The following is a 27,423-nucleotide window of genomic DNA, read 5'->3' on the forward strand; positions in this document are numbered from 1 at the left end:
CAAGTGATTTTAATTCAAATGTGGATTGAAAATTCATTTAGAGTGTTGGAAAATCTAATAGAATGATATTATTCATTGAAATTCATATAGAAAAACTTGTTTGTTTTATCATATCCGAATCCGAATAAGTTACTATTACTTAACATTGTGTAGTTTGCTTAAACTATTTCTGAGCCATTTCCATAGTACATTTTGAGTGTGTACGAAAAGCATTTTGGATCGATTGGGATTCGAGTCCATTAGGCGACTACTGACAGTTCCTGAGAGCCTATGGCGCGTAATTGTTTCGTTTCGCTTTGTTTGAATTTAGTTTTCGGCTTTGTTTTGGTTTTTTGTGTGCAGCCGCCTAAAAATAACAAAAAATTCGGCACGAGCACGTTGTCTATATGAATACATGTGTACATGCCAAACAAACGGGCCAGATTGGTATACTATACTACATATTGGGTAGGCATTTAGCTGATGACTACACACATAAAAGTGAAATTGACCAAAGGCAGCAAAGCCGAGCCAAACGAGCCATCAAAATTGAATGTGAATCGAAATCTGGTGAGCTCCATTGTTGCTCCTTGGGTTTCTCAGGGGTCTCGTATGGGGACCAGGTCCTGACCTCCTGACTGGGATCCTCCTCCGCCCTCTGGTTTCTCGGGCTCTGGGCGTTGATTGGCCAGCCCACATGCAAAAGTCAATGGCAGACAAAGTTCCGGCCACCTTGGGGCGTTCTGCCCTTCGCCAATCATTCGCAGGGTCAGAACAAACAAAATAAAAAGCGAAAAGAGCGAAAAAAATTAAATGAAATCCCACTGAAACCGAACTCGAAGCCCATTAACTGCGCTCGAGTGGATAACCTTTTCAGTTTTTTTTTCCTTTTTTTTTTGCTCCGACTTCGAGTGGAATTTTTAATTGCGTGAAGGAAAAATGTTCGACGATGGAGGCTCGCAACTCATTTCAAAGAAATCACTTCCTTCGAGAAATGTTCGGGGCCCGAAAAATATTAATGGCGCGCATCCTTCGCGTCCTTGACCACCCACTTGTTAGCCTTGCGCCTTCATGGGCAGAAAAACAAAGCCAGGTCGACCGACACTGTTCACAAATTTGGTAGTATCAAGGTAGTATCATATTGTTAATTATAATCATGCTATTATTGAATCATAAGACATGTCCACAAATCACTATAATATGTATTATTTTATATTATTCATAGCATCTAATCTGACATCTAAGCTGAGCTAATTACTTCATGAGTACCAATTTTTTCAGTGTAGTGAGGCGACGTGGAAGGGCAAGGGCGCTGTGGGCTGCGCCACCAAGTGCTGCTTTGCATTTAATTACGCTTAAAAATTAATTAATTTCTTTTTTGTGCGGAGTGACTCGGGTCTCGACTCTCGAGTCCTGAGACATAATCAAGCTGCCGCTGCCAAAGAGGACTTTAGTGGCGGCGTCGCCAACGACGCCTTAATGTATGCTACATTGCGGCCACTTTTATCTGCTTGGCATTATCCTTGTACTTGATGATGGGTGGGGTTGGGCGGTGGGCGGTGTGAGATGGGCGGTTGGCTGGTTGGGCGGTGCGCACTTGTGTGCCTTAAATAATTCAACAAGCGCAGCTTCGCGGTTTCCACCAGCAGCAGCAAAAACCACAGAGAGCCAGGACAAGTCAAGCATTGTTAAATGCCAAGGATAAATTCGCAGGTCTGGGTTAATCCGAACTGTTTGGTCACACTCACACACAGCAGCCACAAGTCCATTATCCTGCGACTTACAACGTTTTGATAACGCTTTGATCCCTGATAATAATAACCTAAAACAATTGCAGAGGGTAAGGAGAAGGCGTAGCTCTTGTGAAATGCACATAAATATTTGAATAGATAGAAGCGGCCTAATTAATTAAGTGTAAATGTGACTACAGAAGAAAAAATATAATCGATTGAGGCTAATTGAAAATGTTAATCAATTCCAATGTCTTTAGAAAGTCATTACTCATTTACTTGCCAGGTTATAATCCAATGCAACTCAACTGCAAATAAAGGAAACACTATTGTGAATTCTTTTCTCAAACCATGTATTTCATTCAAGTTACAAAATTCAAAAGAAATTTTCCCCCGGCTGACATACTGATCTCTTCACTTTCGCATACCCATTACAAGGTATTTCTGTGTTCCAAAAACACACAGTAATTTATGGCTGAGAAGTGCATTTGTTTTTCCCTTACACATCTCTCAAATTGTTTATAATTGCATATTCCTCAGTCGATGCCCCTGAAAATTTTGGACACAAAGCAGAGATCTATTTTCGAGAGTATTTCGTTTCTCGAAGTGAAACAAAGGCTAAGCGGTTTATAGACTGCAATTGCAAAGGCGAATTTTAATAACTCAGTGTGCTGCTGTCAGGAACAATAGCAGCAACTACAACAAGATGAGCAAACAAACAAGTAAGCTGGAAAACTGGAAAACCGCATTTTCAAGGTCGTTTACAGTGGATGTTACAGTTGTTGCAGCCCATCGCTAGGCTATAAAGAATGCACACGAAGAATAAAACTCAAATTAAAGCAAAAGAAAAACATTTAAGGAATTTTAGTGTTATTTATATAGACATTTCTAGATGCAATCTTTCAACAATTTATAATAAAAATATATCACAAATTATTAGTGTAGATTTTACTTCGAGTATACAATGTAAATGTTTGTGACTGAATCGAATTTATTTGTTCTCCAGCAAGAATTTTGGGTACTGCACTTTTCACTCAGTGTGCGTGCATTGTGTTTGAAATTTTCGTTGTTTTTCGTTGGTTTATTTTTGGACCATGAATTATTCAGTGAAGCATAACACAATTGAATATTTCATATTTGCAATGCAATAATATATATAATACGGCTAACAAAGTGTAAAGTACTGCAAATTATTGCTACAATGTGTGCGATTTGATTTGGGTAAACAGTGCGTATACTTATTATGAATGAAATTGCGTCCGTAATATATATTTAATTTGATTGAGAAATACATGTGTTTGGAGTGCCAGCTATGACGTAAGAAAAGCGCACAGATTTATTTCTTGGAAAATGTAATTTTGTACAGAATTATTTTCCTTTCGTTTGGTACAACAAAATGATTTTCTTTCAGGTGAAAGCTGAAAGCAAACTTTTCCACACAAAACATCCGCCTGACCTTCAGGTTACACATGCCTACGCCTAAGTCATATCTGTTTTCTCAACTATAAAAATACATACGTGAAAAGCTAGAATTACAAATACACATAAATATGTATGCAGCCGTTAAAAATGCGTGTGTTTGGATGAATGACTTTGGCTAAAAGCATTCGTTGTATCGCATATACGTTATACGTATACCCCGCGTATATATTTCTCGCCCTTTTTTCGAATCTTGCTGCCTGCAAACGTAAATAAATGCCGAATAAAACACATGGCCGTTGGCCTTTTAACGCAGACATTTCACTGGGAGACTGGGACAGGAAGCAATTTGTATGCGAGTGTGTGCCCAGGTGGGCAGGTGGAAAGGTGAGGTGGCGAACAGGTGAGCTGGTGCGCTGGTGAACTGGTGCTCACCTGGGGTCAGCGGGAGGGCGTCACAAAAATTAAAAGCGCCGAAAAAGTAGAGCAATAAATATAAAACATTCGCTTGTATCTCATTCACTTTGATAGGGACTTTAATGTCATTGAAATTATAATGATGTGTGTTTTTATGTGCGACCATAAAAAGGGAGCCGAAATCCAGTCCAGAAGCCGGAGGCTTGATAACCATCTCGGTTTGAAGGCCCCAGGACAGCCAAAAATAAAAAGGGAATACTTGAACGCATCGTCGCCTATAAGTCCCTAAAAGAAAAAAGGAAAAAAATAGAGGTTGCCTGGCCGAAAGTTGACCCTTATTTCTGGACACCTCAATCGATGCCCATTTCAACTCACAGCTAAATGCGTTCACCTGGCCAATTTGTTATTTACGCCACATACGTGTTGATTCTTTATATATGCAAATACCTTAGCAAATGCCCGTGTACATGGTTCTATTGCTCTATCGATCGAAACAATTTTTGGCCTTTATGTATGCCAAAGCGGAAACCGGAATTCGTTGCTCAGGTGTAGAGAATGATTCCAAAAAACATAGTGTGCTACGAAATGGAAATTCCAATAATTGGTGTAAACTATTTTCCTAGGTTGCAAAATGTTATTTTAGTGGCCCTTCAAAAAGTATTTCATTTTGATTGATTAAAATTTAAAAGATTTATACGGCCGCAGTTCCTATAATTTAGTCCACCCTCTAGATATTTTATCTCAATCAATTATCTCAATGTACTTTCGTACTTTTAAGATGTAATTCCTGTAAGTATAATTTAAAAGGGCTAACAAAACAGGGTAATACCGTAGATTTCCTGCTAATAGAGCATGCCCGCACCCCGTTTCTCTTCGCTTAAGCCATCCACTCCTCGGCGGGAAATTCAGCTGTGTTTATTTGAGCTTCGAGTGGGTCGGTTAATTAGCCAACCACTAGGGTCGAGATGAGTTCATTGAAGTGCATATTTCAGGCCCAGCTGAGGCCACTCGATTCAATTAATTTCAACTGGCGAACAATGGAGGTCGCTTGCTAATTGGCCAGCCAGCCAGAGGAAAGGTAATCAAAACAGCACCACACCAGCTAGAATCGCATTTACTTGGCTCGACGGTGGGTGACCCGAAAGCAGACCAAAGATATGTGTGTGAGTACACAGCTGTATCAATTAGGTGGCCCACAAATTTGTTGATTCAAATGGATTTGGCCTGGGTCGCCGACTGGCACACCAACAATCACAATTTACGGAAGACAATAGACAGTCAGACAGACAGGCCAATAAACCAACATTTACATTGGCCCGAAGAAGGGCATGGGTCGCAGGGCAGAGGACATGAGGCTCTGGAGGCAGCGTCACTTAATCGAATTATGCAACTACATCAACAGATGACACAAGGCGAATCCAGCTGCAAATAACTGCATTAACATATTCGATAACTTCATCAGCATATAGCCAGCATATCCTTGCCGCCTGTCTGACTGCATTTTAATTAAAATGCGCATACGGAATCAACAGCGAGGCAGGGTAGGCCTGGCACTTTACGGCCAGACAGCTGGGAAAATCGAATCTTTTAGTCAAATTTCCTGAAAACCCAACAGCGGCGAGCACACACAAACAGGATCAGGATGCCGCAATTCAGAATTTCCACTATCCTGCCAGTAATTATGATTATTCATGGCCAACATCATTTACGAATTCTTTGCCGATAATGGTATATCTGTACCAATAAAAGGTTTAATTATGCAGTTAAAAATATTTCAAAAGTAATTATGTTATCATATCACTTCATAGGCCATTCCAATAAGTGTGTCTTCGATATTTTCCAGGGTAAGGTGATCGTCGAGAGTGGCAAATCATTTCGCCATCCCATAAAGTGCGCCCAAGTTGAGTGCGGTCGGGATGCTTGGGCTCTGACTTATGGGTAAACTTATTCCCCAATATTTATATGAACTTTAAAGATATGAAATTCTTGTAAATACTCAGTTGCAATGATAAATCGTATCCTCCGAAGGGCTGTGTATATGACGGTTATGTGACGCCGACTTTCCCGATTGCTGCGAAATGAGTTTCAAATGCAACTATGCTTAAAATTGTGCGTTTACGTTTTGCAAAGTACGTCAAATTGAGCATGAATAAAATATAAAACATATTTACGAAATTCGAGCTAGATTGTAGTTTAATTATATGAAGATATTAGATACAAAAAAGTAGCTTTTACAGTTTTGGGTACATTCCTCGATGGACGCGCGCACTTGGTTCCTTTTAGTTATGCTCCTCTGGATTCTTTTCGACGCAGGCCAGTCGGCGGAATGGGAGGACATCCAGTACGACCCGAGTGAGTGCAGACAACCGCAGCTGACAGCTCCATTTTCAGCTTCAATTTTCATCCACAGGCCATCCTGGTAAGTGCACCATCAACCCGGGAGTCGTCCTGAATCCGGGGGTTAGCATCAAGGATCCCACGCACGAGTGCCGCAAAATCTTGTGCGGACTCAACGGACGTGTCGTTTACCACAGGTGAGTTGGTTACTTTTCGATGGCTGGAATGCACATCTAACTGTTCCTTGGCAGCTGCGGAGTGAGCATCCTGCCGCCTCCTTGCCGCTACGGTGGATATATCAATCCAGATCTTCCTTATCCGGACTGCTGCAGCAAAGCCCTACTTTGCAACTAGGCAGCCGATCGCTCGTGTTCAATTGGATATATTTAATATTTCTGTCGATATCTGTGCAGAATGTTGTTTGTCCCAGAAACGTTTATTATTTATGCACCAAAATTTTCTGCCTTGGGATACGACTGAAATTTCTAGTTGGAAAATGTGTTCACTTGTTAATTAGGTCATAGTGCATTTTTCGAAATTAAGCAAGCAGCTAACAAGGTTGTGAATAAATCAATTTCACCCCAAAATATGCTAATTTAATAGCTTCATTCGCTGCAACACTTTTATAACCAACTAGCTAAACAGATTTAAAAGGTTTTATTCTTTCTTACCCCTTGGTGAGTACTCGTGCTGGTCGAGATTTATTGAACGCTGGCCAAGGATCCAGATCCGGATGCGGACCTTCTATGGCCTTCCGTGGCCTTCAATTGCTCGATGGCTTCCCGGGGGATTGGAATTGGATTGGGAATGGAAATGGGAACGGGCCAAAAAGAGCCGGAAAGATAAGAGGGCAGCGTGGAGAAATTGAAACCACAGCAACAACACTAATTGACATTTGAATGCGACTGCGGGGCAGATTAAGCCCCGGCTGCATTGCGGGTCAAATGTGACGACCTCGACAGTTGCTCCCAATTCACAGCCATCTCGGTTTAAGGCCAAATGCCCCCACCGAACCCGAGTTCTCGCCCACCATCAAAAGGCCAGCATTTTTCCCCAGTCGTGTAATTTTCCACAGCCTGCGAATGCAATCAAAGTCGCATCTCAATTATGTGATCGATTGCCGCTGAACAGTTGTTCGCAGCTAACTGTTTAATTATTCAATTCGATTTACAACCATCAAATCAACATTTAGTGACAGAGATGCGCAGTAAGAGTTATGTTTTTGGAATTAGATCGCTTAATAATTCAATCGATACAATAGGAAAGTGGCACATATGTTTCACACTTGTTTAGAGCTCTCTAAATTATTTGTTACTCATTTTTTCAGTTCGATATTTATACTATTATACTATTTATTTAAGGACTGACTCTAGTTAGTGAGCCAGTTTCTCATATCTAATTCGCAAATCAGGCCGATAAGAGGTGCTTTAGCTAATCCGCAAAACAGAAATTAATTCGGTGGCCGTGTTAAGCGCATTTAACTGGAACTAATTTGCGCAGGTGCATGTATTGACAGCGGATTTAATTTAAACTTACACGCATACCATTTGCGAGTTTCACATTAAAATTAGCATTGGCTAATGCCTTCGATGGTGTTGGAATTTGCACAAGTAATGTGCGGATGTGTGTGGCCATTAACCCAAATTCGAGTGGAGGACCGACCGAAAAACACGCCACAAAAGTTCCGATTCTGCAAGGACCAACTGGGCAAAGAAGTCGGGTTTTCTTTGTTTGCCCAACCGAAACTTGACCATGGGGCCACAAAGTTTCGAGAAATGGAGAAATGTAGGAGAAATTTACACAGTACGGGGACCGCAGCTGGTTTTTAGTCGCATGCGAGAAGCGCCAGCCTCAGCATAAAAAGTGAATATTACACTTTTATTTTTTTGCCCACTTTTTGTGGCGCATTTTGGGTAGAGGGCCAAGTTAAAGCCTTGTGAAAACACATGTACATACAGCATTTATAAATTGGCAGGGAATGGTGACCTCTCCGTGTGTGCGAAAGGTGAAGGTTGGCTCGGGTGTGGATTTGGATGTGGATGTAGATGTGGAACTGAATGTTGGCCAGGCTACAAATGTGTACATAAACGGAAACTGAAATAAAAGTAGGCGCAGAAGAGGAAAAATTCGGGGGCCAGTCGACGGCTCAAAAACTCAAATTCAACCGCCGCACGGCATATAAAATGTAAAAGGTGCAAAGGAGCAGCTAAAATATGCAAACGCACAAGTCCTCGCACCTTTTTACAATCTATATATCCACATCCACGTGGGCTGGAAAATCTTAAGCTCCTCGAATGGCAAACTACAGCCAAACCTTATTTATTCATTACGTTTCACGCGCTGTCTTTCGCTGCCTTAAAAAAGGAAACTCCATTCACAAAAGCTAAAACGAGATGGACTAATTTAAAGCTTCTCTAAAGATATTTAAATATTTATACACATTCACAATTCATTTATTCCACAGAGGAAATCAATGAACATGGTTTTAATAATGTAAAAAAATTCTTCTTTTTAACCACTCTTAATCTACTACAATATACGTATTAAAGCCACAAAATATACAGCGTTACATTTGAATGCAAATCAATTTTAGTATAACGTTACATTTCAATGCCATAAATCAGATTATTCGCGGAATCTAACACGCTTATATTTCTGACATCAATATAGTAATATTGTCACGGATCTGCCAAAAGTATTATTATTTAAACAAATTTATACATTTTTATCGCTTTAACAACTCATTTTCCGTGGTTGCAAAAAGTGAGAACTACATTTCGCTTATTTTTTGTGTTTTTTTTTTTTTTTGCACAGAAAGAAGCTATGGGTATCAAAAATATCCTCTGAAATTGAATTTTTCCCCTTCAATGCTCGGTTTTTTTTTTTGTGCCTGAGAGGAGTGTATCCTTGTTTTCCTTCTTGTTTTGTTACTCGAATGTGTGTATGCAAAATAAATTATGAGAGTAAGGCACTGCGGACTGTTGCTTTTGTTTTACGAGCTGTTGGCAAAGATTGTTGCCATAAAAATGTTCCGGAGGTCGGGTGAATTTTATTCGCCATGATTTGTAGTAGTAACCTAATGTAATGTCTGCCATGAATTATGAAGGAGACATTTTCTGACCCATCTGCTTTCTTGTTACTCAAAAGCTATCGTTCAATTGGAAACCGTATTTTGTTATAGAAAGCAAGAGTTGAAAACATTTCATGGTTGAATGCGTTGTATATTCTATTTTTGCAAATTAGTAATGCCAAATCCACTGTCATAACTCAGTCGACTTTCACACTTTGCACTGACTTACAAATGAAGCTACTTTGGTTAATGATAATAGGTAGATATATGTAGATCCTATATGTTTCCTAAAAATATTCTTACAAATTAAATAAAAAAAAATTGAAACAAATTAAAAACAAAGGTGTTGTTGCCGCGCAACATTGTGATAAGCTCTGCCCCATCAAAGATAACTTCGGATGTGTCAGCAAGGACAAACAATGCTTTTATACCGTGCGCAATCCATGTATTTTGAAGGCCATTAACTGCCAACGGAAGTCGATGAGCTTATCGGGTAAATATCGATCGTGATTGCTAACTATAAATGGCCCAAACTTTTTGTTTTAGTCCTGACGCCCATTTCTCGCAGCAAGTGCTCCGAAAAGCAAGTTCCAGTTTGCAAAGATGTCAATACATGATGTTTAATGTATATATGATTAATGACGATGATTAATGTATATACATAAACTTCCAAAATTATTTTTGTCTATTATCACTATAGATGTAGGCCATTGGGTGGAATAACTCACTTTAATATGCTTAAATAGTTATGCACTTCCTAACAAACAAAAATTGTAAGTAAAGCCAATAAGGGTGTGCAGTGGTTAAGATTCAAAAGCAAAGTTACGTATACGCCCCGTTTTCCCTTCGCTCAGCGCACAAAAGTAGGCAACATCATGGCCATTAGCCAGTAACTAGTTTAGCTGTAATAGCCGGTCACTGTTGTCTAATTATAACAAACTGTTTCCATTACACGCCCATTATGCCACGCCCAGTCTGCAGAGGGTCTATATTTATGGGCGTGTTTGGGCGGTTAGCTATGTCAATCTCAGCCTGAGAAGTCGTTTATTCACGTATATGGTAGAAAACCCAACATGACACAAATCGAAAAGTTTATTGACATTTTCTGCTGTTCAGGCTCGCCTTCGTCATCGCTATGAGCGGTTTTTCTTTATGCCCAATAGAAATATTATTATTGTGAGGCGAGAATAATTACCAAATTTAAACCAAAATAACATCGGTATATTTCAAATGCAAATGTCTACCATTCAATACAAATGTGTATGAATTTAGCGTCAGAAGCTGAATGAGTTTTTGTTAATCGAACAGCTTTGATTATTATCGTTTCTCGTCTCATTGTAAACATAAAAAATTATAGTAATAAAAAACCGATGTGCTGACTGCCAAATTGATTTAGGTGCTTTTATATGCTCCGCAAGCAAATGAAACTATTTATCTCTGGAGAAAAAAAAGCACATTTGAATAAAGTGTCGATGTGGGCGTTTAACATTCAAACTTTAATTATGTGTTTGTTTGCTGGCCTCGCCTGTAGCTTTTTATGCGACTTCATGGCTTATTTAAGTTGGAGCTCAGTTGGGGAATAATCGATTGAGCGAGGAAAATGACGAAAAAAGTGAATGTTTGCACTTACCTTCAGAGTAGGCCACCAACTAGAATCTGCTGCGCCAAGGATTCAGAATGAGGATGAATGGGGGGTCGCACCGAGGAGAACAGCCAAGTACAACCACAATGGCCAAGTAGATGGATGCCCGGGCTTCTTGGATGTTTGGATGCGCGGATGCTGCAGGATGTTTGGATGGTTTATTCTTGTCCAAGGTAACGCAGACACACGCGTGCTCCGGCAAGGCAAACACACACAAAAACGGAATCAACTCACTGAAAACGACCACGAAATGTTGCAATGTTTTTCACCGCTGTTGTTACGAAAATTCACGCATCAGCAGAAGGCAATTTTCTTAGGCTTTGTTTCGCTTGCCCTCTCTCTTTTAATTAGGCCAAACTAACTGGCATTATCTGCATTCGTAACGATTATGGCCAGCATTGTTCCGGCAATATTAATGTAAATGTGGGGCCAGCTGGCATAATGGCCACCACGCGAATTAATATTATCTCAATGCCAGATTGCGTATACGCCGCGTCGGCGCAATGCCAATCGCACGATTTTCGCTAATGGCATTTCAATACGCAATACAGCAGGAAAAACGGCTGGCTGACCACAGTGAAGCCTTTGCATGAATAATGCATGCTTTTTTATTACACCGCCCAAACACAGACATCATGTGTGTGCTGAATAATAGAAAAGCTGGCGCTTAATAATGCACCGCATTGGAAAAGGCAGCGTGGGCGGTTGGGCCAGGACCTGTTTTGCATAAAGGTCATCCAGTATACGACAAACTTCAACTTCATGTGCAACAGTAATGAAAAAGTGGGTGACTTTTCCGCAACCCGTTGCCCTCTTCTTCGCCATTTAAGTTCGGACATTCAAAAAGAGATTTGTACTAACTGGACAAACTCTGGAACAGCATGTGCTGGCCAAAAGTTGTGCATTTCTAATTTAGCCATGTTCTCGGTGTCCTCAAACATGAGTACTGGTATATGTAGAGAGTTTCTTATTTCAAATAATGCATATTTAAACCAAGGACTTCTAGTTAAATTTTTTTAGAAATAAATCTAAGCAGATTTAAAACGATTCTTTAATATAAGTTGGTTTCTGTTTATCTTCATTATTAATTACTTTCCACATTAATCGAATTCAGATCAGAAATCTACTTGGCAGTTACTTTTGACTTGATGCGAACTCAACATCCTTTTATGACATTGAAATGGCTCTTTGTGGCAACTGTTGTTATTGACGGGACGAGTATTACAGGACCTTCCACAAAAGGAGGAGGTTCGGAGAGCGAAAGAGCGACGGAAATGCAGAAGCGAGACAGGTGTCAATTGTGTTGTGTTACCTGTTACATGCCCTTGGCTACCACTGTGAGAGTGTGTGTGTGTAGTTTTGAGGAGGGTGTGCGGAAGGAGTCGCAGCCTCCTTGGCAGACTTAACCCGTTGGATTGTCTGTTTTGGAGGCTATGGGAATCGTAAATCGCATGCAAATGCCCTCGTATTGTCGCGTTTGACGGCGACTGTCGCATTAAACTAAGTGACAAAGAAGGACATTAAAGTTTGTGGGCTAAAAGAACCTGGTAGACATACACACACACACACACACACACACATAATATTTTCCCTTGCCATGAAAATGTTGATGATGATGATGATATTTTCTGATATTGTTCATTACATTGTTGTGCTTTTACGACTGTTATCCTTGAGTGAAGAACTTGCTACAGGATGCTAACACGGGCACACACACAAACACACTCGCACGCTCAAGCAAGCACACACACTCACACGCACACGCATGTGCGAAAGGAGCGAGCTTTTACGGCACTTTTTGCCTAAACCGTTAGTTTCCGCCAGCAAGAAGAGAGAGAAAGAGCGAGATTCGGATTGAGCAGAATTTTCACCTTCGCACTTTCAACTTTATTTTTTTATTCAACTTTCAAACTTTTATATATCAAATGCATTTGTTATGATTATATTTAATAGATCTTCTTTTGTGTGTAGGGGCACAAAACACGACTTTGGCTCAAACCGGTCACTTTGAAACCACTCATTCGAAATCACTTCGCTGCAGGAATTTCTCGCAGTGTTTTGGCCTGGGCCGATTATGAATATGTTTTTCAATTTTTAAATATTTACAGTCGCGCCTCTAGCGAACACAGCACACACGGTATGTTGTTCCGTCGCCCGTTGGATTAGAACTGAACCTGAATGCCAGCGAAATGCTAACAAGTTCGTTCGTGAGCACGGCCGCAATTTCCACTGAGCTTTTCCTCGGCGTGGGTGGCGCAAGAGAGGCGAAAGAGAGAGTCACACGGCTTAAGAGCAAGACCATACAGCGTGGCATTTAAATAGGAGCACCAAAAACCGTACTACCTTGTCTAAAAAAAGTACCACAATTGCGGTGATAAGAACTGTCCATTAGAAAACCAAACATGATTTCCTTCGTTTACCAAATCCGTTCCGAAGGTCCAATTTCTGTCGAATATGTTATTTTGCATAAGGTATTCGGATACCAGGCGCAGTTTGTCTTCAGTTTCAAACGTGATTAATTCCGCATATAGTCGTCGAGAAAATTCGTAGGCATCAAATCAATTCTTTAGTTTCGTTCTATAAAATAGTAACCGTCTCCAATCTTCATCATCCATTATTGGAGTTATACAAATCATAAGCTCCTAATTAAACAATTAAAATTGATAAGCCTCAGTTAAATTACATTATAACTTAATCGAATTTAGCAACCAAAAACAGGAAAAGTCTTACTAAAAGGTAGATCAACTAAGTTTAACAATCATTGTGATAATGAAAATCAAACCCTGAGTGAACCAAGATATTATAATATATTACCATGGCTTATAACGTTTACACTTCAGATTTCAAGAGTAAGCTTGATAGTTGCTTGAAAATATTTTTATTAAGTATTAACATTTTTGAGGGTACTCAAAATTGTACCCGGTACCATTGATCGAAAATCTTCCGAATACATGATATTTATTGAAAAACTATTTTTAATCTTACAACACTATTTTCAATTTCTTTAGAGGCTTATACCATATTTCTGGTTAGGTTAAAGAAACTTACCACTTACCACTTAAAAAAAAACTATTCTTTAAGATTTTAAAATGTGTTCTATAATATGCCATCGATATTCTTGTTAGATAAGATTATCGAAAATCGGAATATATGCTAAGATAACAACGTTGCGTTCGTGTAAACAAAAACAAGGAAAACCTAAACAGATCGGATTCATTTCAGTTCAGACTCATTTGCAGATAGAAGAACCATTCAAGGCATGTCCGACGAGTACGCCTGCGTTGCCAAGAGCAAGCTTAAGCTAAAGAACGATTCGGATCTCAAGAAGAAAAAGAAGAAGCACAAGGGCAAGGACAAGGAGGAGCTGCAGAAGGCGTTTGTGGAGCAGCAAATAGCGGAAGCGGGCGCCACATCTTCCACCACTACCAGTGGGTACGAACGCAAGCTCACCAAAGCCGAGCTGGCCAGTAAGAAGCAGCAGGAGAAGATGCGCAACAAGCGAATCATGGACAAGGCACAAACCACCCACAAGGAGCGCGTGGAGAAGTTCAACGAGCACCTGGACACGCTCACCGAGCACTTTGACATCCCCAAGGTGTCCTGGACGAAGTGAGGCGACGGCACTCGTAACTTAAAGCATACATTTATTATAAGGTTAAGTAATTTCGACTACGTTTCAACCTGGGACGCAGGAAAAGTGAGAGGGGAGGCCAAAATAAATAATCCAGATGGCACAACTAAACTAAATACACAGACATATGTAGTTACAACGTAAAGAGGGGTAGTTTCCAACTTTCAGTCCATTGTCCTTGGAGGGCGTTTGATCTTCTAGCGCGGTGCAATTAGCTCATACATGGCATACTTCCATGTCCACGAGCGCACCAATTGCTCGAACCGCTCGCGCTCGTGCTCATAGATGTATCCAAGTTCCGGCTCCATGCAGACCTCGGTATAAGGATCGGTCAGCAGGCTCTGCACCGAAAGCAGAACCTTAGCCACATTCAGCGCCAGAGACCAGTTGTGCTGCTGGAAGATGTCGATGCCCACGTCCCCATGCCGCGACACATTCGGATGCAGGATTTTGGTGAGGAATCGTACCGTGGGCGGCGTCATCGGATATCGCTCCGGAAAGTAGATGAACAGGAAGAACTTGCCGCCTTCGTAGGGGCTTCCTGGTGGCCCCAGGATTGTTGCCTGCCAGTAGTTGTTTTGTCGATCCAGCGGTATGGCCGATATGCCCTCAGAGTCGTAGCTGTTGAGCAGATTGGCTTCACCGCGAAGGAAGTTGTTGCGCATTACGTTTCCCGGCTCCCGGTCGCCCAGCTGTGGACCTGCCTCCTGTGCGTCCTGACCCCGACCGCCCATCTCAATCAGGCAAGTGCGACAGAAGCAGGAAGACATCAGCGCCCCGTACAGCCGGTACCAGTTGGGATTGTCAGCCAAACTGTCGAACAACGGCCAGCGCTGCTTGATATACGCCTTCCACATGCTCTGGGCCGTGTTTTTCCCGACAATGTCGTGCCATTGCTTGCAAACTTCACTAGCCATCCACAGCGACATGTCGTCCAGATAAGCGAATATCTTCAGCATAACCTCGACGGGTATTATGTTGACAATGTTTCTGCTGCTGCCACTTGCGCCACTTCCGCTAGCGGAGTTGTATTCATGGACTCGCGCCCTTCCATCGGCCAACTCATGCATGTAATAGGGCAGAGCCAAGGGAGCCGTGGCCCGTGGACGCTTTATGGGCAGCAGGAAGGGATTAATGGCCCTCTCGTGCTCAAAGTCGTGTTCCGGAGACTCGCGCCGTGGTGCCGCAGCTTCCGGCGCAGGCTGAGGCAAATCTATAACTGGTTGGGCTGGTTGTTGATCATGTGGCTCCATTGCTGGCTGCGGATTTGGATGCTGTGGGATAGCTGCCGGTTGGGGGTCCTCCAGATCCTCAAAGCCCATGATGTCCACATCGTTTTCGGTCTCTTCGTCCTCCTGCTTGTCCTTGAACGGAGGCTCGTCGTTCCCAGAATCCTCGTCGTCGGAGAGCTCCGTGAGCAACTCCTCCGCTCGCTGGGCGTTGTATAGGAAGGCGTGGCAGGCGCCGCACAACGGCTCCCCGAAGTTGGGCCCATAGTAGCCGTTGCACACCCAGCAGGTGTTACTATTCTGCGAATTGGAAAGGCTATTAATCGGTCCACAAGAAATTAGCTTGTTGTATACACACCGAAAAAGAGAAGGTCGGCTCTACCAACTGGTGGTGGTCCTGATCCGGATCGTCCGGGTCGTCCATCTCGTCGCCACTGCTGAGCAGTTCCTTCAGCAACTGTTCCTGGTCCTTTTGCTGCTGCGCTGGCACGCAGCTAGTCATTTTATCCAGAACACCCGAGAAACTGGTGCTAAAACAAATAAATAATCGACAACCGATAGACCATCTAAAAGTGTTACCAAGTGCTGTTAGCTTCAAGACCTTGCAATAAGTGTTGTGATTATCGAACTGTTGACCGGTCGATAACCAAAGCAAAACAACTGCTGGTAACGTCACACGTGCAATTTATGTGAAATTCATCAGCAAAATGAAAGCGAAAAAGAAGTTGGGTATGTAACGACGCTGGAAAATCAAATACTTCAAATGTCCCTTTACCCTGATAATTGTTTCAGGCGTGGGATTGAGCCGCCAGGAACGGCAGGTGCTCGTCATTGGCGAGATCATTCAGGAGCTCCTGAAGGCGCACGAAGCCAAAAAGGATGTAAACCTTAACCGGATGAAGTCTTTGGTATCCTCAAAATATGGATTGGACAGTTCCCCGCGCCTGGTGGACATCATTGCAGCCGTGCCGCAGGACGCCAAAAAGATCCTGCTTCCCAAGCTGAGGGCCAAGCCCATTCGCACAGCAAGTGGCGTAAGTCTCACTCGTTCTGACAAGGCGGATTATTAATTTCAATCATTTTAATACAGATCGCCGTGGTGGCCGTCATGTGCAAGCCGCATCGGTGTCCGCATATCAACATGACCGGTAATATATGCGTCTATTGTCCCGGCGGACCGGACAGCGATTTCGAGTACTCGACACAGTCGTACACAGGCTATGAGCCGACCTCGATGCGGGCCATCCGGTCGCGGTACGATCCCTTTCTTCAGACCCGACACCGCGTTGAACAACTGAAGCAGCTGGGCCACAGCGTGGACAAGGTGGAGTTTATCGTGATGGGCGGTACGTTTATGTGCCTGCCGGAGGAGTATCGCGACTATTTCATCCGCAACCTGCACGACGCCCTCTCCGGCCACAGCAGCGCCAATGTGGCGGAGGCCGTCCGCTACTCGGAGAAGTCACGCACAAAGTGCATTGGCATCACCATAGAAACCAGACCGGATTACTGCCTCAAGCGGCACATATCCGATATGCTTAGCTATGGTTGCACCCGGCTGGAAATCGGTGTGCAATCAGTTTACGAAGACGTGGCCAGAGATACGAACCGAGGGCACACAGTGCGAGCGGTGTGCGAGAGCTTCCAGCTGGGCAAGGATGCTGGCTACAAGATCGTGACGCACATGATGCCTGATCTTCCGAATGTGGATTTCGAACGCGACATCGAACAGTTCATCGAGTACTTTGAGAACCCTGCCTTCCGCTCTGACGGCCTAAAGATTTATCCCACACTCGTAATTCGCGGCACAGGTCTCTATGAGTTGTGGAAAACTGGGCGGTATAAGTCATATCCGCCATCCATGCTTGTAGACCTAGTGGCCAAAATTTTGGCCCTTGTGCCACCATGGACGCGAGTGTACCGTGTACAGCGCGACATTCCCATGCCGCTTGTTAGGTGACTTGACCGATATGAAATGTATTGAGTGTACTTGACATAATTCTTATTTTTAGTTCCGGCGTGGAACACGGAAATCTCCGCGAACTGGCGCTGGCCCGCATGAAGGATCTTGGAACCACTTGCCGCGATGTTAGAACCCGAGAAGTTGGCATTCAGGAAATCCACAACAAGGTGCGCCCTTACGAAATTGAGTTAATACGTCGGGACTATGTGGCCAATGGAGGCTGGGAAACGTTCCTCTCATACGAAGATCCTGAACAGGACATCCTCGTCGGACTTCTTCGGCTGCGAAAATGTTCGCCGGATACCTTCCGCCCGGAATTGAAGGACAAATGCTCCATTGTGAGGGAACTGCACGTATATGGCTCAGTAGTGCCAGTTAATGCGCGGGATCCCAGCAAGTTTCAGCACCAGGGCTTCGGTATGTTACTGATGGAGGAGGCGGAGCGAATTTCTCGAGAGGAGCACGGCAGCACAAAGTTGGCGGTCATATCGGGGGTGGGCACCAGGAACTACTACCGCAAAATGGGATACGAGCTTGACGGGCCATACATGTCAAAGAGCTTAGAGGAAAATTACTAAATCTAGCGTAACTAAATAACTGTCCTTGTGGTATGTTGATGGATTAAATATTTGTATTTTATCACGCTAGGAGCAGTAAGATTTCACTACTTAAAACTACTCTCTTAAATATATACATTAATATATAGAATGAATCGATTTATTGGCAAAAACTCACAGGGTCTTTTAAAGTATCAATGATACCTCATATTTTTCATATTTCTCACAAAAAAACGTATTGATCGTCAAACTTAAACGTATATTCTAAATATTAGATGCATGAACATAAATCGATCCACTCCAATATACCCACACATAAATAAATACGTTTGCTTTTGCTGAGAGCATGTGTGGGAGAGAATGTTAAACGATGGCTTCCGCCGAACCAAAGACTATAAATATGATCCAGCCAACCAAATTAATGCCAGCAGCAGCGCTAAACACCATCGGCCAGCTTTGTGTGAGCTCCAGAATGTGGCCTGCCAAGTAAACTCCGAGAAAGCCAGGAATTGCGCCCACTGTGTTCATTAGACCAAAGACGCTGCCCGAATGCAGAGGGGCTAGATCTTGAGGATTCACTGTTACCGCGTTGTTGTGGAAGCCCGTGCCGCCAATGATAATGGTCATGCAGATGAGGGCCGTATGAAAGTCCGAAGTCCTGCTCATCACAAACAGGGCCAAATTCTGAGCAGCGAAGCAGCAGCTTTGGATGAGCTTCCGTACCGTCGTCGTGTGCCATTCGCGAGCGAGTAACCTGGTCGTTAAATACTTGGCGAATAGCGTGCAGGGTGGCAAGGCAAGCCACGGTATCATGTTTACTACCCAACCCTTGGCGTGCGGGAAGCCATCGTGGAAGTAGGTGGGCAGCCACGAGAGCAACACGAAGAAGCAGTTCATCTCGCAGGCGTGGGTGAGCACACAGGCCCAGAAGGACAGTCGACTAAAGTAACGCAACCAAGGCACGGCTGACGTCTCTGCCGGACTCTTATTCGCACACAGTCGGGATGGTGTGGCAATATTAATAATTCGATTTCGCTCACCGGCCATTGCATAATAGCGCAGCACCAGCGCCCATGCAATGCCCATCATTCCAATCACCCGGAATACATACGACCAGCCGAAGTAATCTAGCAGAAACGATCCCATGATCCCGGTCAAAAGAGTACCCAAAGCCGATCCTGCTGTGAGCAGCCCAAAGAAGCTGCTTCTCTCATTGGGGCACAAATTCTGCGAATGATTAAATTATAGTTTAAGCGTTCATTTATACAATGAGGTAAGCACCTGACTGGTTAAACTAATCATGCTGGGAAAGTGGACGCCCTGAAGAGCGCCGTTTAGGATTCGAATGGCAACAATGACGGGAATTGCGTAGCTCTTGATGGAGCCCGCCGTCCAGATGATAGTGGGCATTAGGAATGTGATGAGTGACCAGCCGATGGCGGCGAACAGGATGACCCGCTGGCCTCCAAAGCGGTCGCTGAAGTAGCCGCCCACAACCTGCGTAAGTGTGTAGCCCCAAAAGAAGGAGCTGAGCACGGTGCCCGAGTCGGTTTTGCTCCATTTTTGGGCGGATGCAACGGCCGGCACAAGAAGTGGCATAGTGGTGCGGGTGGAGTAAAGCATGCAGGTGCCTGTTATCAGGGTGATGAACCAGACGCGCTTCTCTTGCCTGCAAGGATTAAACGGAGGAGTTGTAATTGGAGCGCATAAGTGATTTGTATGCTGTGAGACCCACCTGGTCCAAATGCTCTGCGTGTCCACCAGTTCCCCGCGCAGCAGCGAATATTTTAGCTTCTCGTCCATGGTCACAAACTGGGTCCGGAACTATTGCCACTGCTTCACGTCACATATCAACTGCAAGTGCTGCGTCGCTTGCCGCTGTGGCATATTTTACTGGCCTGTGTTTGCTTTCATTCACGTTGGTGACCAGGGCACGCCAAGTATCTGCGCGTGTTAAAATTATATTTTTACGTGGCCGTTTTTCCAACAGCCGCTGGACTGGAGCATAGTGCGGCTTGGTCGACTTAGCGATAGACTTGGCTTTAGAGCATATTATCTTTTTAACAATATTATACCTTAGATTTCCTATATAGCATTTGTAGTTGGAGCCAAATAAATATGTAAAATCATCAGAAAGGTTTATATTTCTTTTAAATTGACTATTTCTTAGAAATATATAGAAACATATTAAGTTAACTGCCTGTTGATGTTCTCTACTAATTCCGGTGTAGGGCAACGAAACAGTGTGCCCGTACATTGAGTTCGTTGTTTATGTTATGTCGATATGCCCTGAATGGATTGTCATTCGATAGCACAACATGTGATTTAGATCCTAACAGCACATTTAACGGCAATGTTTACGGTACGCCAATGAAGTAAACAACAATCTGCAACGCAAAAATCACTAACCAAAATCGTATGCATAATAATGTATTTAATATTGTCCATAACGTTAATTACTTGATTTCAGAAATATGAAGGAGAAATGCAGAGCTTGCTTGCTGGAGTACCAAAATATGGTCAATATTTTTAAGCCAAGTGTGGAGCTTGAGATTTCCCTGGCCGATATGATTTCACAGTCCACCGGCTTTCCAGTTCACAAGGGAGACCCATTTCCCGATTTCATTTGCCTACTTTGCCTCAAGGATACGCAAAATGCATATAGAACTCGACAAGCTTACGAGCCGGACTATGACTTAACCTGCCAAGTCAAGGAGGAAATCATAGATGATTCACTAGGGGAAGCAGAGTATAATAAATCTAAAGGATCACAATATAGCGAGGAAACGGACCATTTCGTTTGCCTAGTAAAGAACGAGCCTTTAGAAGAAGACTTCCTAGATAAAGACATCTTTTTAACAGCACCTTACCAAATAGGGGATCAAAATGAAGATCTGAGTTACGAAAAAAACAAAAAGGTTAAAGCTTCTTCCGATGAGGCACTTTCTCTCAATAGTCCTTATTGTGCTGAGACATTTCGGAGCAAGTATTTTCTAAATCTCCACAAACATCTTCACATGAAGAAACAGAAATACTCATGTATCCACTGTCCGAAGACTTTTCTTCTTCCGGATGCCCTCCTAGATCACATGCACACCCACAATGCTTTATTCGAAGAAGAAGTCTGTCAGATGTCAAACAATGAAAATGATCAATTTGATGAGATTAAAGTGGATATATTTGAAGCTGATGATAAATACAATTCGGATGGCGAACCAGATATCACCGACTATTCTAATTTATTAAGATGCCCTCGTTGTCCAAAGATGTGCAAGCGCACTCAGGACCTAAAAGCCCACCAAAGAAATCATTTTGAGCAGCCGCAAAAGTGTCCCCACTGCCCCAAATCTTTTGGTATTATATCAACTTTTAACAGGCACTTGCGGGTTCATAAAAAAGAAAAATCGGTTATGTGCTCTTTTTGTCCAAAGGCTTACAAGAATCAGGCCCAGCTCAAGGAACACAACCGAACTCACACGGGAGAACGGCCGTTTCAGTGTCCCGAGTGCCCACAGACATTTACGTATAATTCCGTGCTAAAAAAACATATACGTACCCACACTGAGGAAAGGCCGTACACTTGCACCGAATGTAAAAAATCTTACCTACAACTAGATCATCTTAAGCAACATGTTCTAGAGCACCATTCAGAAAACGCAGGGGGTCGACCGCACAAGTGTGGCAAGTGCTCAAAGACCTACAAGTGTGCGAGATCCCTTCGGAGGCACATACTGATTCACAAAAGTGACAAAAAGTCCACATGTACTCACTTCTCAGAGTGACTATTTTTACACACAAACACCAAATTTATTATATGGCACAAATGCCTCCTGATGAACACCTTGGAAACTTACACGGAGAAAGCCATTTAGCTGTGAACATCTATTATTTTTAAGAGCAGACTATCTCGAGAAGCATGGCTTTATCATCGTTGGTTTCCATCATTGGAAACAGAATAATCAGTTAATCAGTCGGAGTATCAGGGATTACAATAAAGAAGAGAATCTTAAGACTTTTGAAATCCTTTAAAAATCAAGCTGGGCTTGTAATGCTTATTGACCAATGATTGGTAAACAAATATGTAAAAATTTTTAAAAATGCGTTTTATATTTGAATTTAAGAACCAAATGTAATGTTATATGTAATGTTCATCTTCTTAAGTAATAAACTATAACTACAAGGCTTAGTGGCTTGAGATCAACCGAAATGATTCATTTTTGTTTTCCTATTATTTCTAATATCCGCGTTATGAATCGTCTTCAGATTCTTTCTTTGTATGGCTTTGAAGGTGGTTTTGAAGCATGATATCCAATGCGTAGGACTCGGGGCACAGGGAGCACTTTAAGGGTTGCCAGTCGATGTGCTTCTTGCGAATGTGTCGCCTCATCTTATCTGGAGTGAGAAAACTCTTTGGGCACAGGAGAAGCGGACATCTTACAGTCGGTGTGTGGCTCCCCCGTGGATTCCAGCGATTCATTTTACGTGTATAAGCCTGCGATTTGCGAAAGTAGTCCCCTATTGGACAAGATTTTCTCTCCTTTCTAATATTGCTGTAGATTTTCTTTTGGTCGTCAGTGAATCCTGGTTTCGTAAAATGAGTCCGCATATGCAGCTTAAGGTTTACGGCACGCAAACAACGCTTTGGACAAAGAGGACACTTAAATGGTAGGAGATTGCTGCACTTTGCATTAGTCACTTTGCTACAGTCTCCAGGAACACAGGTGGTCTCCTCCTTTACGAAATAGTCGAATTGGTGAGGTTCCGTATTTTCGACGCCTGGGGATTGATCGGTTTTTCTAAATGATGCTTCGTCCATATTATCATCGATCCTCTCGTTCTTGACTTGATAATCGTATAGGAACGTCATCGATTCCCGATCTTCATATTTCTTCTCGTAGCTCTCTTGTTCGCTATTACCGCAGTCTGGTACTTGGTTATCTCCTTTCTCCAGTAAATCCTCATCAACGATCTCTTCTTTGACCTGGCAAACTGGTATTACGCTGAATACATCTACTAATGTGGAGGTAACGATCTCCTGCTTTACTTCTCCGTACAACCTCGCCATTGTCCTGAATTCGGTTATTTAAAACCAGGCCAAAATGCACAAAATTCACGTAGTTTTGTAGAAATAATTTAGAAACTTTAAGCAATTACTACAACTGTTTACAAACAGTTATCAAACTACTATCGATATAATATCTAAGAATTTCGATATTCATCGCTGTTATTTATAGTTTGCAATTTGAACTTTCAGTCTTTTAATTTTCTTTTCTGCATTGAATAAACAGAATTAAAAGTTTTAATGAGTTCGAGAGATTTATCATACAAAAATATTTTTTCTTTTTATAGAAATTCATTTGGCTTAAACATCTATATTTAGTATACAGTTCAAAAATGAAGTTCAATACGATATGATGCAAAAAATGAAAAAGTCTACTTTCTATAAGAAGTAAAATTAATGTGCAATGTTTATTTTTTAATATCAATAAAATGTTACTTCTGCCGCCAAATGCTGTTGCTCTCTGCTGTTATGAGCCTGCAAACTGCGCGTTAGGTCACTAAACATATTCGATAAATAAGAATACAATGTTATCGGCGATTTGAAATTTGTCTTTTGTCTAAAATGGCATATTTATATTGTTTTTATTTATACAATATTCACTTACATAAATAAATAGCTGCGCCGCCCAAGTCAGCACCTTAAATATTACAATTTGATCAATAATTGATTGTTCATTCTAATATGTATTTTTTACCTATTTTATGTTGTGTATTCAGATTAGATTTGGAAATATCGCACGAAACTTATATTATAGTAAAAAATCTACTTAAAATCGTGTTTGCTTTCATTTCTTGGGCAGTGCATCCTCGTCTGTGGGATCGCAGTCAGCACAGTGCCAGGAGTAGCCGCGAATCTTGGGCGACTTCTTAAGCGGCGGCTCGAGGCAGGCGAAGTGGTAGTGCCGGTGGCACTCGTCGCAGGTCACCACCTGGTTGGATTTGCCCGTCTGGGTGCATACGCAGCAGCTGATTTCCACATTGGGCTTGGCGTTGGACACTCGTGGCCGACCCACACGTGTCTTTCGGGGACTTGCCTTTCGTGGACTGACCTTTCGTTTTGGCGATGGAGTAGCGGTGACGGAAGCGGTGGCTGGAGCCTCCTTGGGCTCTCGAACTTTTTGCGGCGACGCTGCCGGCAGCACGATGGGGGCCAAGGCCTGCTCCGCTCCCTGAACACTATCTTCCACCGTTTCAACTGAGGTTGGGCGCGAGGCCTCATCCACGGAGCGCACCGCGTTGGCCGGCACGTAGAAGTATTGAGATTCAGGCGCATCCTCGCCAGGTAGACGCAGAGCCTTAAATATAATCTTAATGGTGCTGCCCGAGGTGTTGCCCACAGTATCCAAGTGGGAGGAAGATTCTTCGAGGTGGGCGCGCTTTTTACGCTTCCGTTTATGCTCCTTGCCGATAGATTTCTCTGTATCCGACGACAGGTTGTGTTTGTTTTTGTGCTTATCCTTTCGCTTGCCCTTGCGCGATAATTTTCCACTAGAGTCGTCTATTGAGTCCTCGCAGCCAGATAGGTTCATGGTGCTGGTATTGGGCGTGGGCAGAGCAGGAGGTGCCGCAGGAGTAGCCGACGAAGCAGCAACAGGAGCAGCCGCAGTTGTGGGAGTGACATTGTCGGAAGGAACTGGTGGCAGAAGATACGTGACATTAGTTTCATTATTTAAAGTATTTTACGGATTATTAAAGATACGCACGAAGTTTTTTTGTTTAATTTTAGTTAAAACAACATAATTCCTTGAAGTTAATACCAATTTGTTATAATTCAATGAAGGTAAACAAGGGTCAATGGATGAGATCCTTTTGATATCAATTTGTTTGTACAGGCCAAAAATAAACAATAGTAGGGAAAATCAAGTTTTAACAGAAAACAATTTGTTCATAAACAAAACAATCAAGCGAAAAAAACTGATAATTCGCGAATACATTTTACCAAAATATCAAAATACCAACCAAAGAACATATTCACATATTCAAAAATTAAACCAAAAACTTCAAATCAGTTTAGATTAACAAGTATTGTGAAGCAAAGTGAAATCCTTCACAACAAACTCACTATTAGTTGGTGTTTTACATGGTGATTGGAGTTTAGGCCTTTTCGGCGACTTAGTCAGATCCTCGATATATTCCGGAGCAGGAGGTGGAAGGGATTTGTTAGGCGTTCGCTTGGTGGGTGACTCCTTGGGCACGTTTGCAGCAGCCACTGGAATGTCGTCCAGCGAATATCGATCCACATAGACCAGATGACCATCCTTATTGAAGCGAGTGCGTGATTTTCTCGGGCCCGACGAGATCTCCGTAACGGCATCAGACCCTTCCGACTTGTCGCAGCATTCGGAGCACTGCCAGCCATATTGCTTGGATTTCTTTGGGGGACGAGTAAGCGGCGGATTCAGGCAGCCCAGGTGGTAGTGCAGATTGCAAGTGTCACATTTGACCAACAGATGCTGATCCTTACTCCTTTTACAGATGCCACACGACACAGAAGGAGCCGCCTCCACGGACGCCGAAGAACTGCTGTGTTTGCCCTGTTTGGCCTGAGTACTGAGCATTCGTGAAGAGTCCATTTTACTCCCCGGTGGGCCCAGGTGACCCAAAGGAAAGCCCACACCCATTTTCAGGGCAGCTGCCGTGGGCACTGAGATGGGTCGCTGGGGAGGAGTTGGCGTGCTCGTCTTGGGCGGTGCCTCTGGCAGTGGACGAGCTATGATATCCACGCTGGGTAGAGTCATGTTGGGTGCGATTTGAGCCAAAGAGGTGTGCAGAGATTTAATGCTAGTTAGCAGGGAATCCTTAGTGCCCTTCACCGCCTTGCGCTCCTCCAACGCGGTGTCGTATTGAGCCCTCAGCACGTCTTGATCCTTGGATAGGATGGCGTTGTGCGAAATAAGCTCCCGTTGCTGCTGACGAAAGTCATCCATTCGAACTATGCGGTCCATGTAGTAAGCGGTGAACTCAACGCTGAATGCCGGCGCTATGTGCCACTTCTTTCGAATGTCTGTCAAGGCGTTGATGTGCGCTTCCCGCTGCTCCAGATGTTGCACATCCACTGACATGATCTCCGCCTTGGCCAACAGGCGACGACAGGCTGAGGCCGAGGTGGTAAGTAGGCGCGACATTTTCTGGGTTGGCACCCACGGTGTGGGCTTAAGCTCCTTGTGTCTGGCATACTTGTTCTGGATCTTGAGCAGCTTACGCTGAATGCGTGCTTGGGCTGGATTCGGGTGAGGAGCAGGTGCCTTTTCGTCGCCAGCTGCCGCCTCTTTTTCTCTTGCCCGTTGCATCATATTTAACCGCAGTGTGTGATAGTTGCGTCGTCGCTTCTTGATCATCTCCTTCTCCGAGTGCACCTTGCAGTGGGCGTAGAACGGATCGGCGGCATCGTCCTCGTGGTGCGCCTCGATAAGAAAACCGGCCACTTGGGCGCAGGTAACGTGAAAATAGGTTTTGCACATGCCTGCATCACAACCAATGCAAACGCCCGAGCGAGCAAATAGAGCGTTTTCGCAAAGGGAACACACCTTTGCGCCCCACTTGCTGTACTGCATCTCGAACAGCGTCACCGAGGACAGCTGCTCCACTTCGCCAAAGGCCACGCCGGGCACATACAGAGCGCAGATGAGGTGCACCCACTTGCCCACGTCGGTCTCCTTGTAAATGCCGCCCTTATTGGGACAAAGCTCGCAGTCCGGTTCCGAGACACCAGCGCGACAGGCCTCGCAGAACCACGGTTCTGTCGAGCAGGTGGAGTTGGTACTGGATATGCTCACGTTGTCGCTGACCCCATAGCAGCCTTCGTGGACAGAGACGCCGCAGGAGTCGCACTCCACGATCTCGTTGACATCGTCGCTGCGTTCGCCCAGGCAGACGCAGCACATCCGCTTGGCCGGAGCACTGGACAGCTGAAGAGGCGGACGAGGCACTGGTGCGGCCGGAGATGTTCCACCGTGGTCCACTCCGTTGATTCCGTTCTCCAGCGGTGACGGCTCCGTTTCTGCCAACAGCTGCCGGAGCTGCAGCGTCGAGTCCTCGCTCTCCGCATCCGAATCCGATTCAGAATCGGAGCCACCACTGGCGTCGCTGCTGCTCCCGTCGCCATCGCTCTCGTCCTTCGATCCGTCCGAGCAGTTGTCGATGTCCGGCAGGAAGTCACTGTCCGAGGAGCTTTCGCCCAGGTCAAAATCTAGCAGGGCCTGTGTGGTAATATTCGGCTGCCGCGCTCGCTTCATAATTCAGCGGTTATTTAATACTATTTATACGGAATTTTCTGTACAATACCCGAAAGTCTCGGGCCGAGACGGAAACTATCGACTGCCAACATAGAGATGGCATATGCGGCATGGTATTCCATTTGTATATCGATAAGACTATCGATTTCTAAT

At 43.7% G+C, this 27,423-nt stretch overlaps 9 protein-coding genes across 10 annotated transcripts in view; 5 read left to right on the forward strand and 4 right to left on the reverse strand.

The window, feature by feature from the left end:
- Window positions 1–10,597, reverse strand: part of LOC6540639 — a 36,918-nt gene extending 26,321 nt beyond the window's left edge. The window contains exon 1 of the mRNA XM_001968633.3: window positions 10,583–10,597. The gene's annotated coding sequence lies outside the window, so the exon portion shown is untranslated. The remainder of the gene's footprint in view (window positions 1–10,582) is intronic.
- On the forward strand, window positions 5,466–6,390 carry LOC6540602. Its single transcript, XM_001968634.3, has 4 exons — window positions 5,466–5,483; window positions 5,546–5,897; window positions 5,956–6,079; window positions 6,134–6,390. The coding sequence occupies exons 2-4, from the start codon at window positions 5,801–5,803 to the stop codon at window positions 6,234–6,236; spliced, it is 324 nt and encodes a 107-aa protein (XP_001968670.1). The 5' UTR covers window positions 5,466–5,483; window positions 5,546–5,800; the 3' UTR covers window positions 6,237–6,390.
- LOC26526435 lies at window positions 9,159–9,630 on the forward strand. Its single transcript, XM_015160020.2, has 3 exons — window positions 9,159–9,211; window positions 9,296–9,445; window positions 9,499–9,630. Exons 1-3 carry the CDS (start codon window positions 9,184–9,186, stop codon window positions 9,567–9,569), a joined length of 249 nt encoding a protein of 82 aa, XP_015015506.1. The 5' UTR covers window positions 9,159–9,183; the 3' UTR covers window positions 9,570–9,630.
- A 3,080-nt stretch (window positions 10,598–13,677) lies between the features above and the next one.
- LOC6540656 (protein FAM32A-like) lies at window positions 13,678–14,341 on the forward strand. The gene is made up of 2 exons (XM_001968635.3): window positions 13,678–13,771; window positions 13,834–14,341. The coding sequence occupies exon 2, from the start codon at window positions 13,854–13,856 to the stop codon at window positions 14,205–14,207; it is 354 nt and encodes a 117-aa protein (XP_001968671.1). The 5' UTR covers window positions 13,678–13,771; window positions 13,834–13,853; the 3' UTR covers window positions 14,208–14,341.
- On the reverse strand, window positions 14,222–16,065 carry LOC6541137. The gene is made up of 2 exons (XM_001968636.3): window positions 15,813–16,065; window positions 14,222–15,754 (listed from the first exon to the last, which is right to left on the reverse strand). Exons 1-2 carry the CDS (start codon window positions 15,954–15,956, stop codon window positions 14,423–14,425), a joined length of 1,476 nt encoding a protein of 491 aa, XP_001968672.1. The 5' UTR covers window positions 15,957–16,065; the 3' UTR covers window positions 14,222–14,422.
- Window positions 16,065–18,120, forward strand: LOC6541504 (probable elongator complex protein 3). Its single transcript, XM_001968637.3, has 4 exons — window positions 16,065–16,183; window positions 16,247–16,488; window positions 16,545–17,410; window positions 17,467–18,120. The coding sequence occupies exons 1-4, from the start codon at window positions 16,162–16,164 to the stop codon at window positions 17,993–17,995; spliced, it is 1,659 nt and encodes a 552-aa protein (XP_001968673.1). The 5' UTR covers window positions 16,065–16,161; the 3' UTR covers window positions 17,996–18,120.
- Window positions 18,121–20,178, reverse strand: LOC6541666 (solute carrier family 17 member 9). Its single transcript, XM_001968638.3, has 3 exons — window positions 19,710–20,178; window positions 19,256–19,643; window positions 18,121–19,201 (listed from the first exon to the last, which is right to left on the reverse strand). The coding sequence occupies exons 1-3, from the start codon at window positions 19,775–19,777 to the stop codon at window positions 18,338–18,340; spliced, it is 1,320 nt and encodes a 439-aa protein (XP_001968674.1). The 5' UTR covers window positions 19,778–20,178; the 3' UTR covers window positions 18,121–18,337.
- Window positions 20,179–20,241: 63 nt separating this feature from the next.
- LOC113564152 (zinc finger protein 624-like) lies at window positions 20,242–22,181 on the forward strand. Of its 2 annotated transcripts, none has more exons than XM_026979745.1 (2): window positions 20,242–20,336; window positions 20,445–22,181. In XM_026979745.1, exon 2 carries the CDS (start codon window positions 20,449–20,451, stop codon window positions 21,754–21,756), a length of 1,308 nt encoding a protein of 435 aa, XP_026835546.1. In that variant the 5' UTR covers window positions 20,242–20,336; window positions 20,445–20,448; the 3' UTR covers window positions 21,757–22,181. The 2 variants fall into 2 exon arrangements, with proteins under 2 accessions (XP_026835546.1, XP_026835545.1); XM_026979744.1 differs by having other exon boundaries at window positions 20,261–20,390.
- A 1,399-nt stretch (window positions 22,182–23,580) lies between these two features.
- On the reverse strand, window positions 23,581–27,376 carry LOC6540659 (PHD finger protein 14). Its single transcript, XM_001968640.3, has 2 exons — window positions 25,098–27,376; window positions 23,581–24,668 (listed from the first exon to the last, which is right to left on the reverse strand). Exons 1-2 carry the CDS (start codon window positions 27,268–27,270, stop codon window positions 23,821–23,823), a joined length of 3,021 nt encoding a protein of 1,006 aa, XP_001968676.1. The 5' UTR covers window positions 27,271–27,376; the 3' UTR covers window positions 23,581–23,820.
- Between the last annotated feature and the right edge of the window lie 47 nt (window positions 27,377–27,423).

The sequence above is a fragment of the Drosophila erecta genome, unplaced genomic scaffold, assembly GCF_003286155.1.
Source record: "Drosophila erecta strain 14021-0224.00,06,07 unplaced genomic scaffold, DereRS2 tig00000055-arrow-pilon, whole genome shotgun sequence".
Taxonomy (NCBI): Eukaryota; Metazoa; Arthropoda; class Insecta; order Diptera; family Drosophilidae; genus Drosophila; species Drosophila erecta.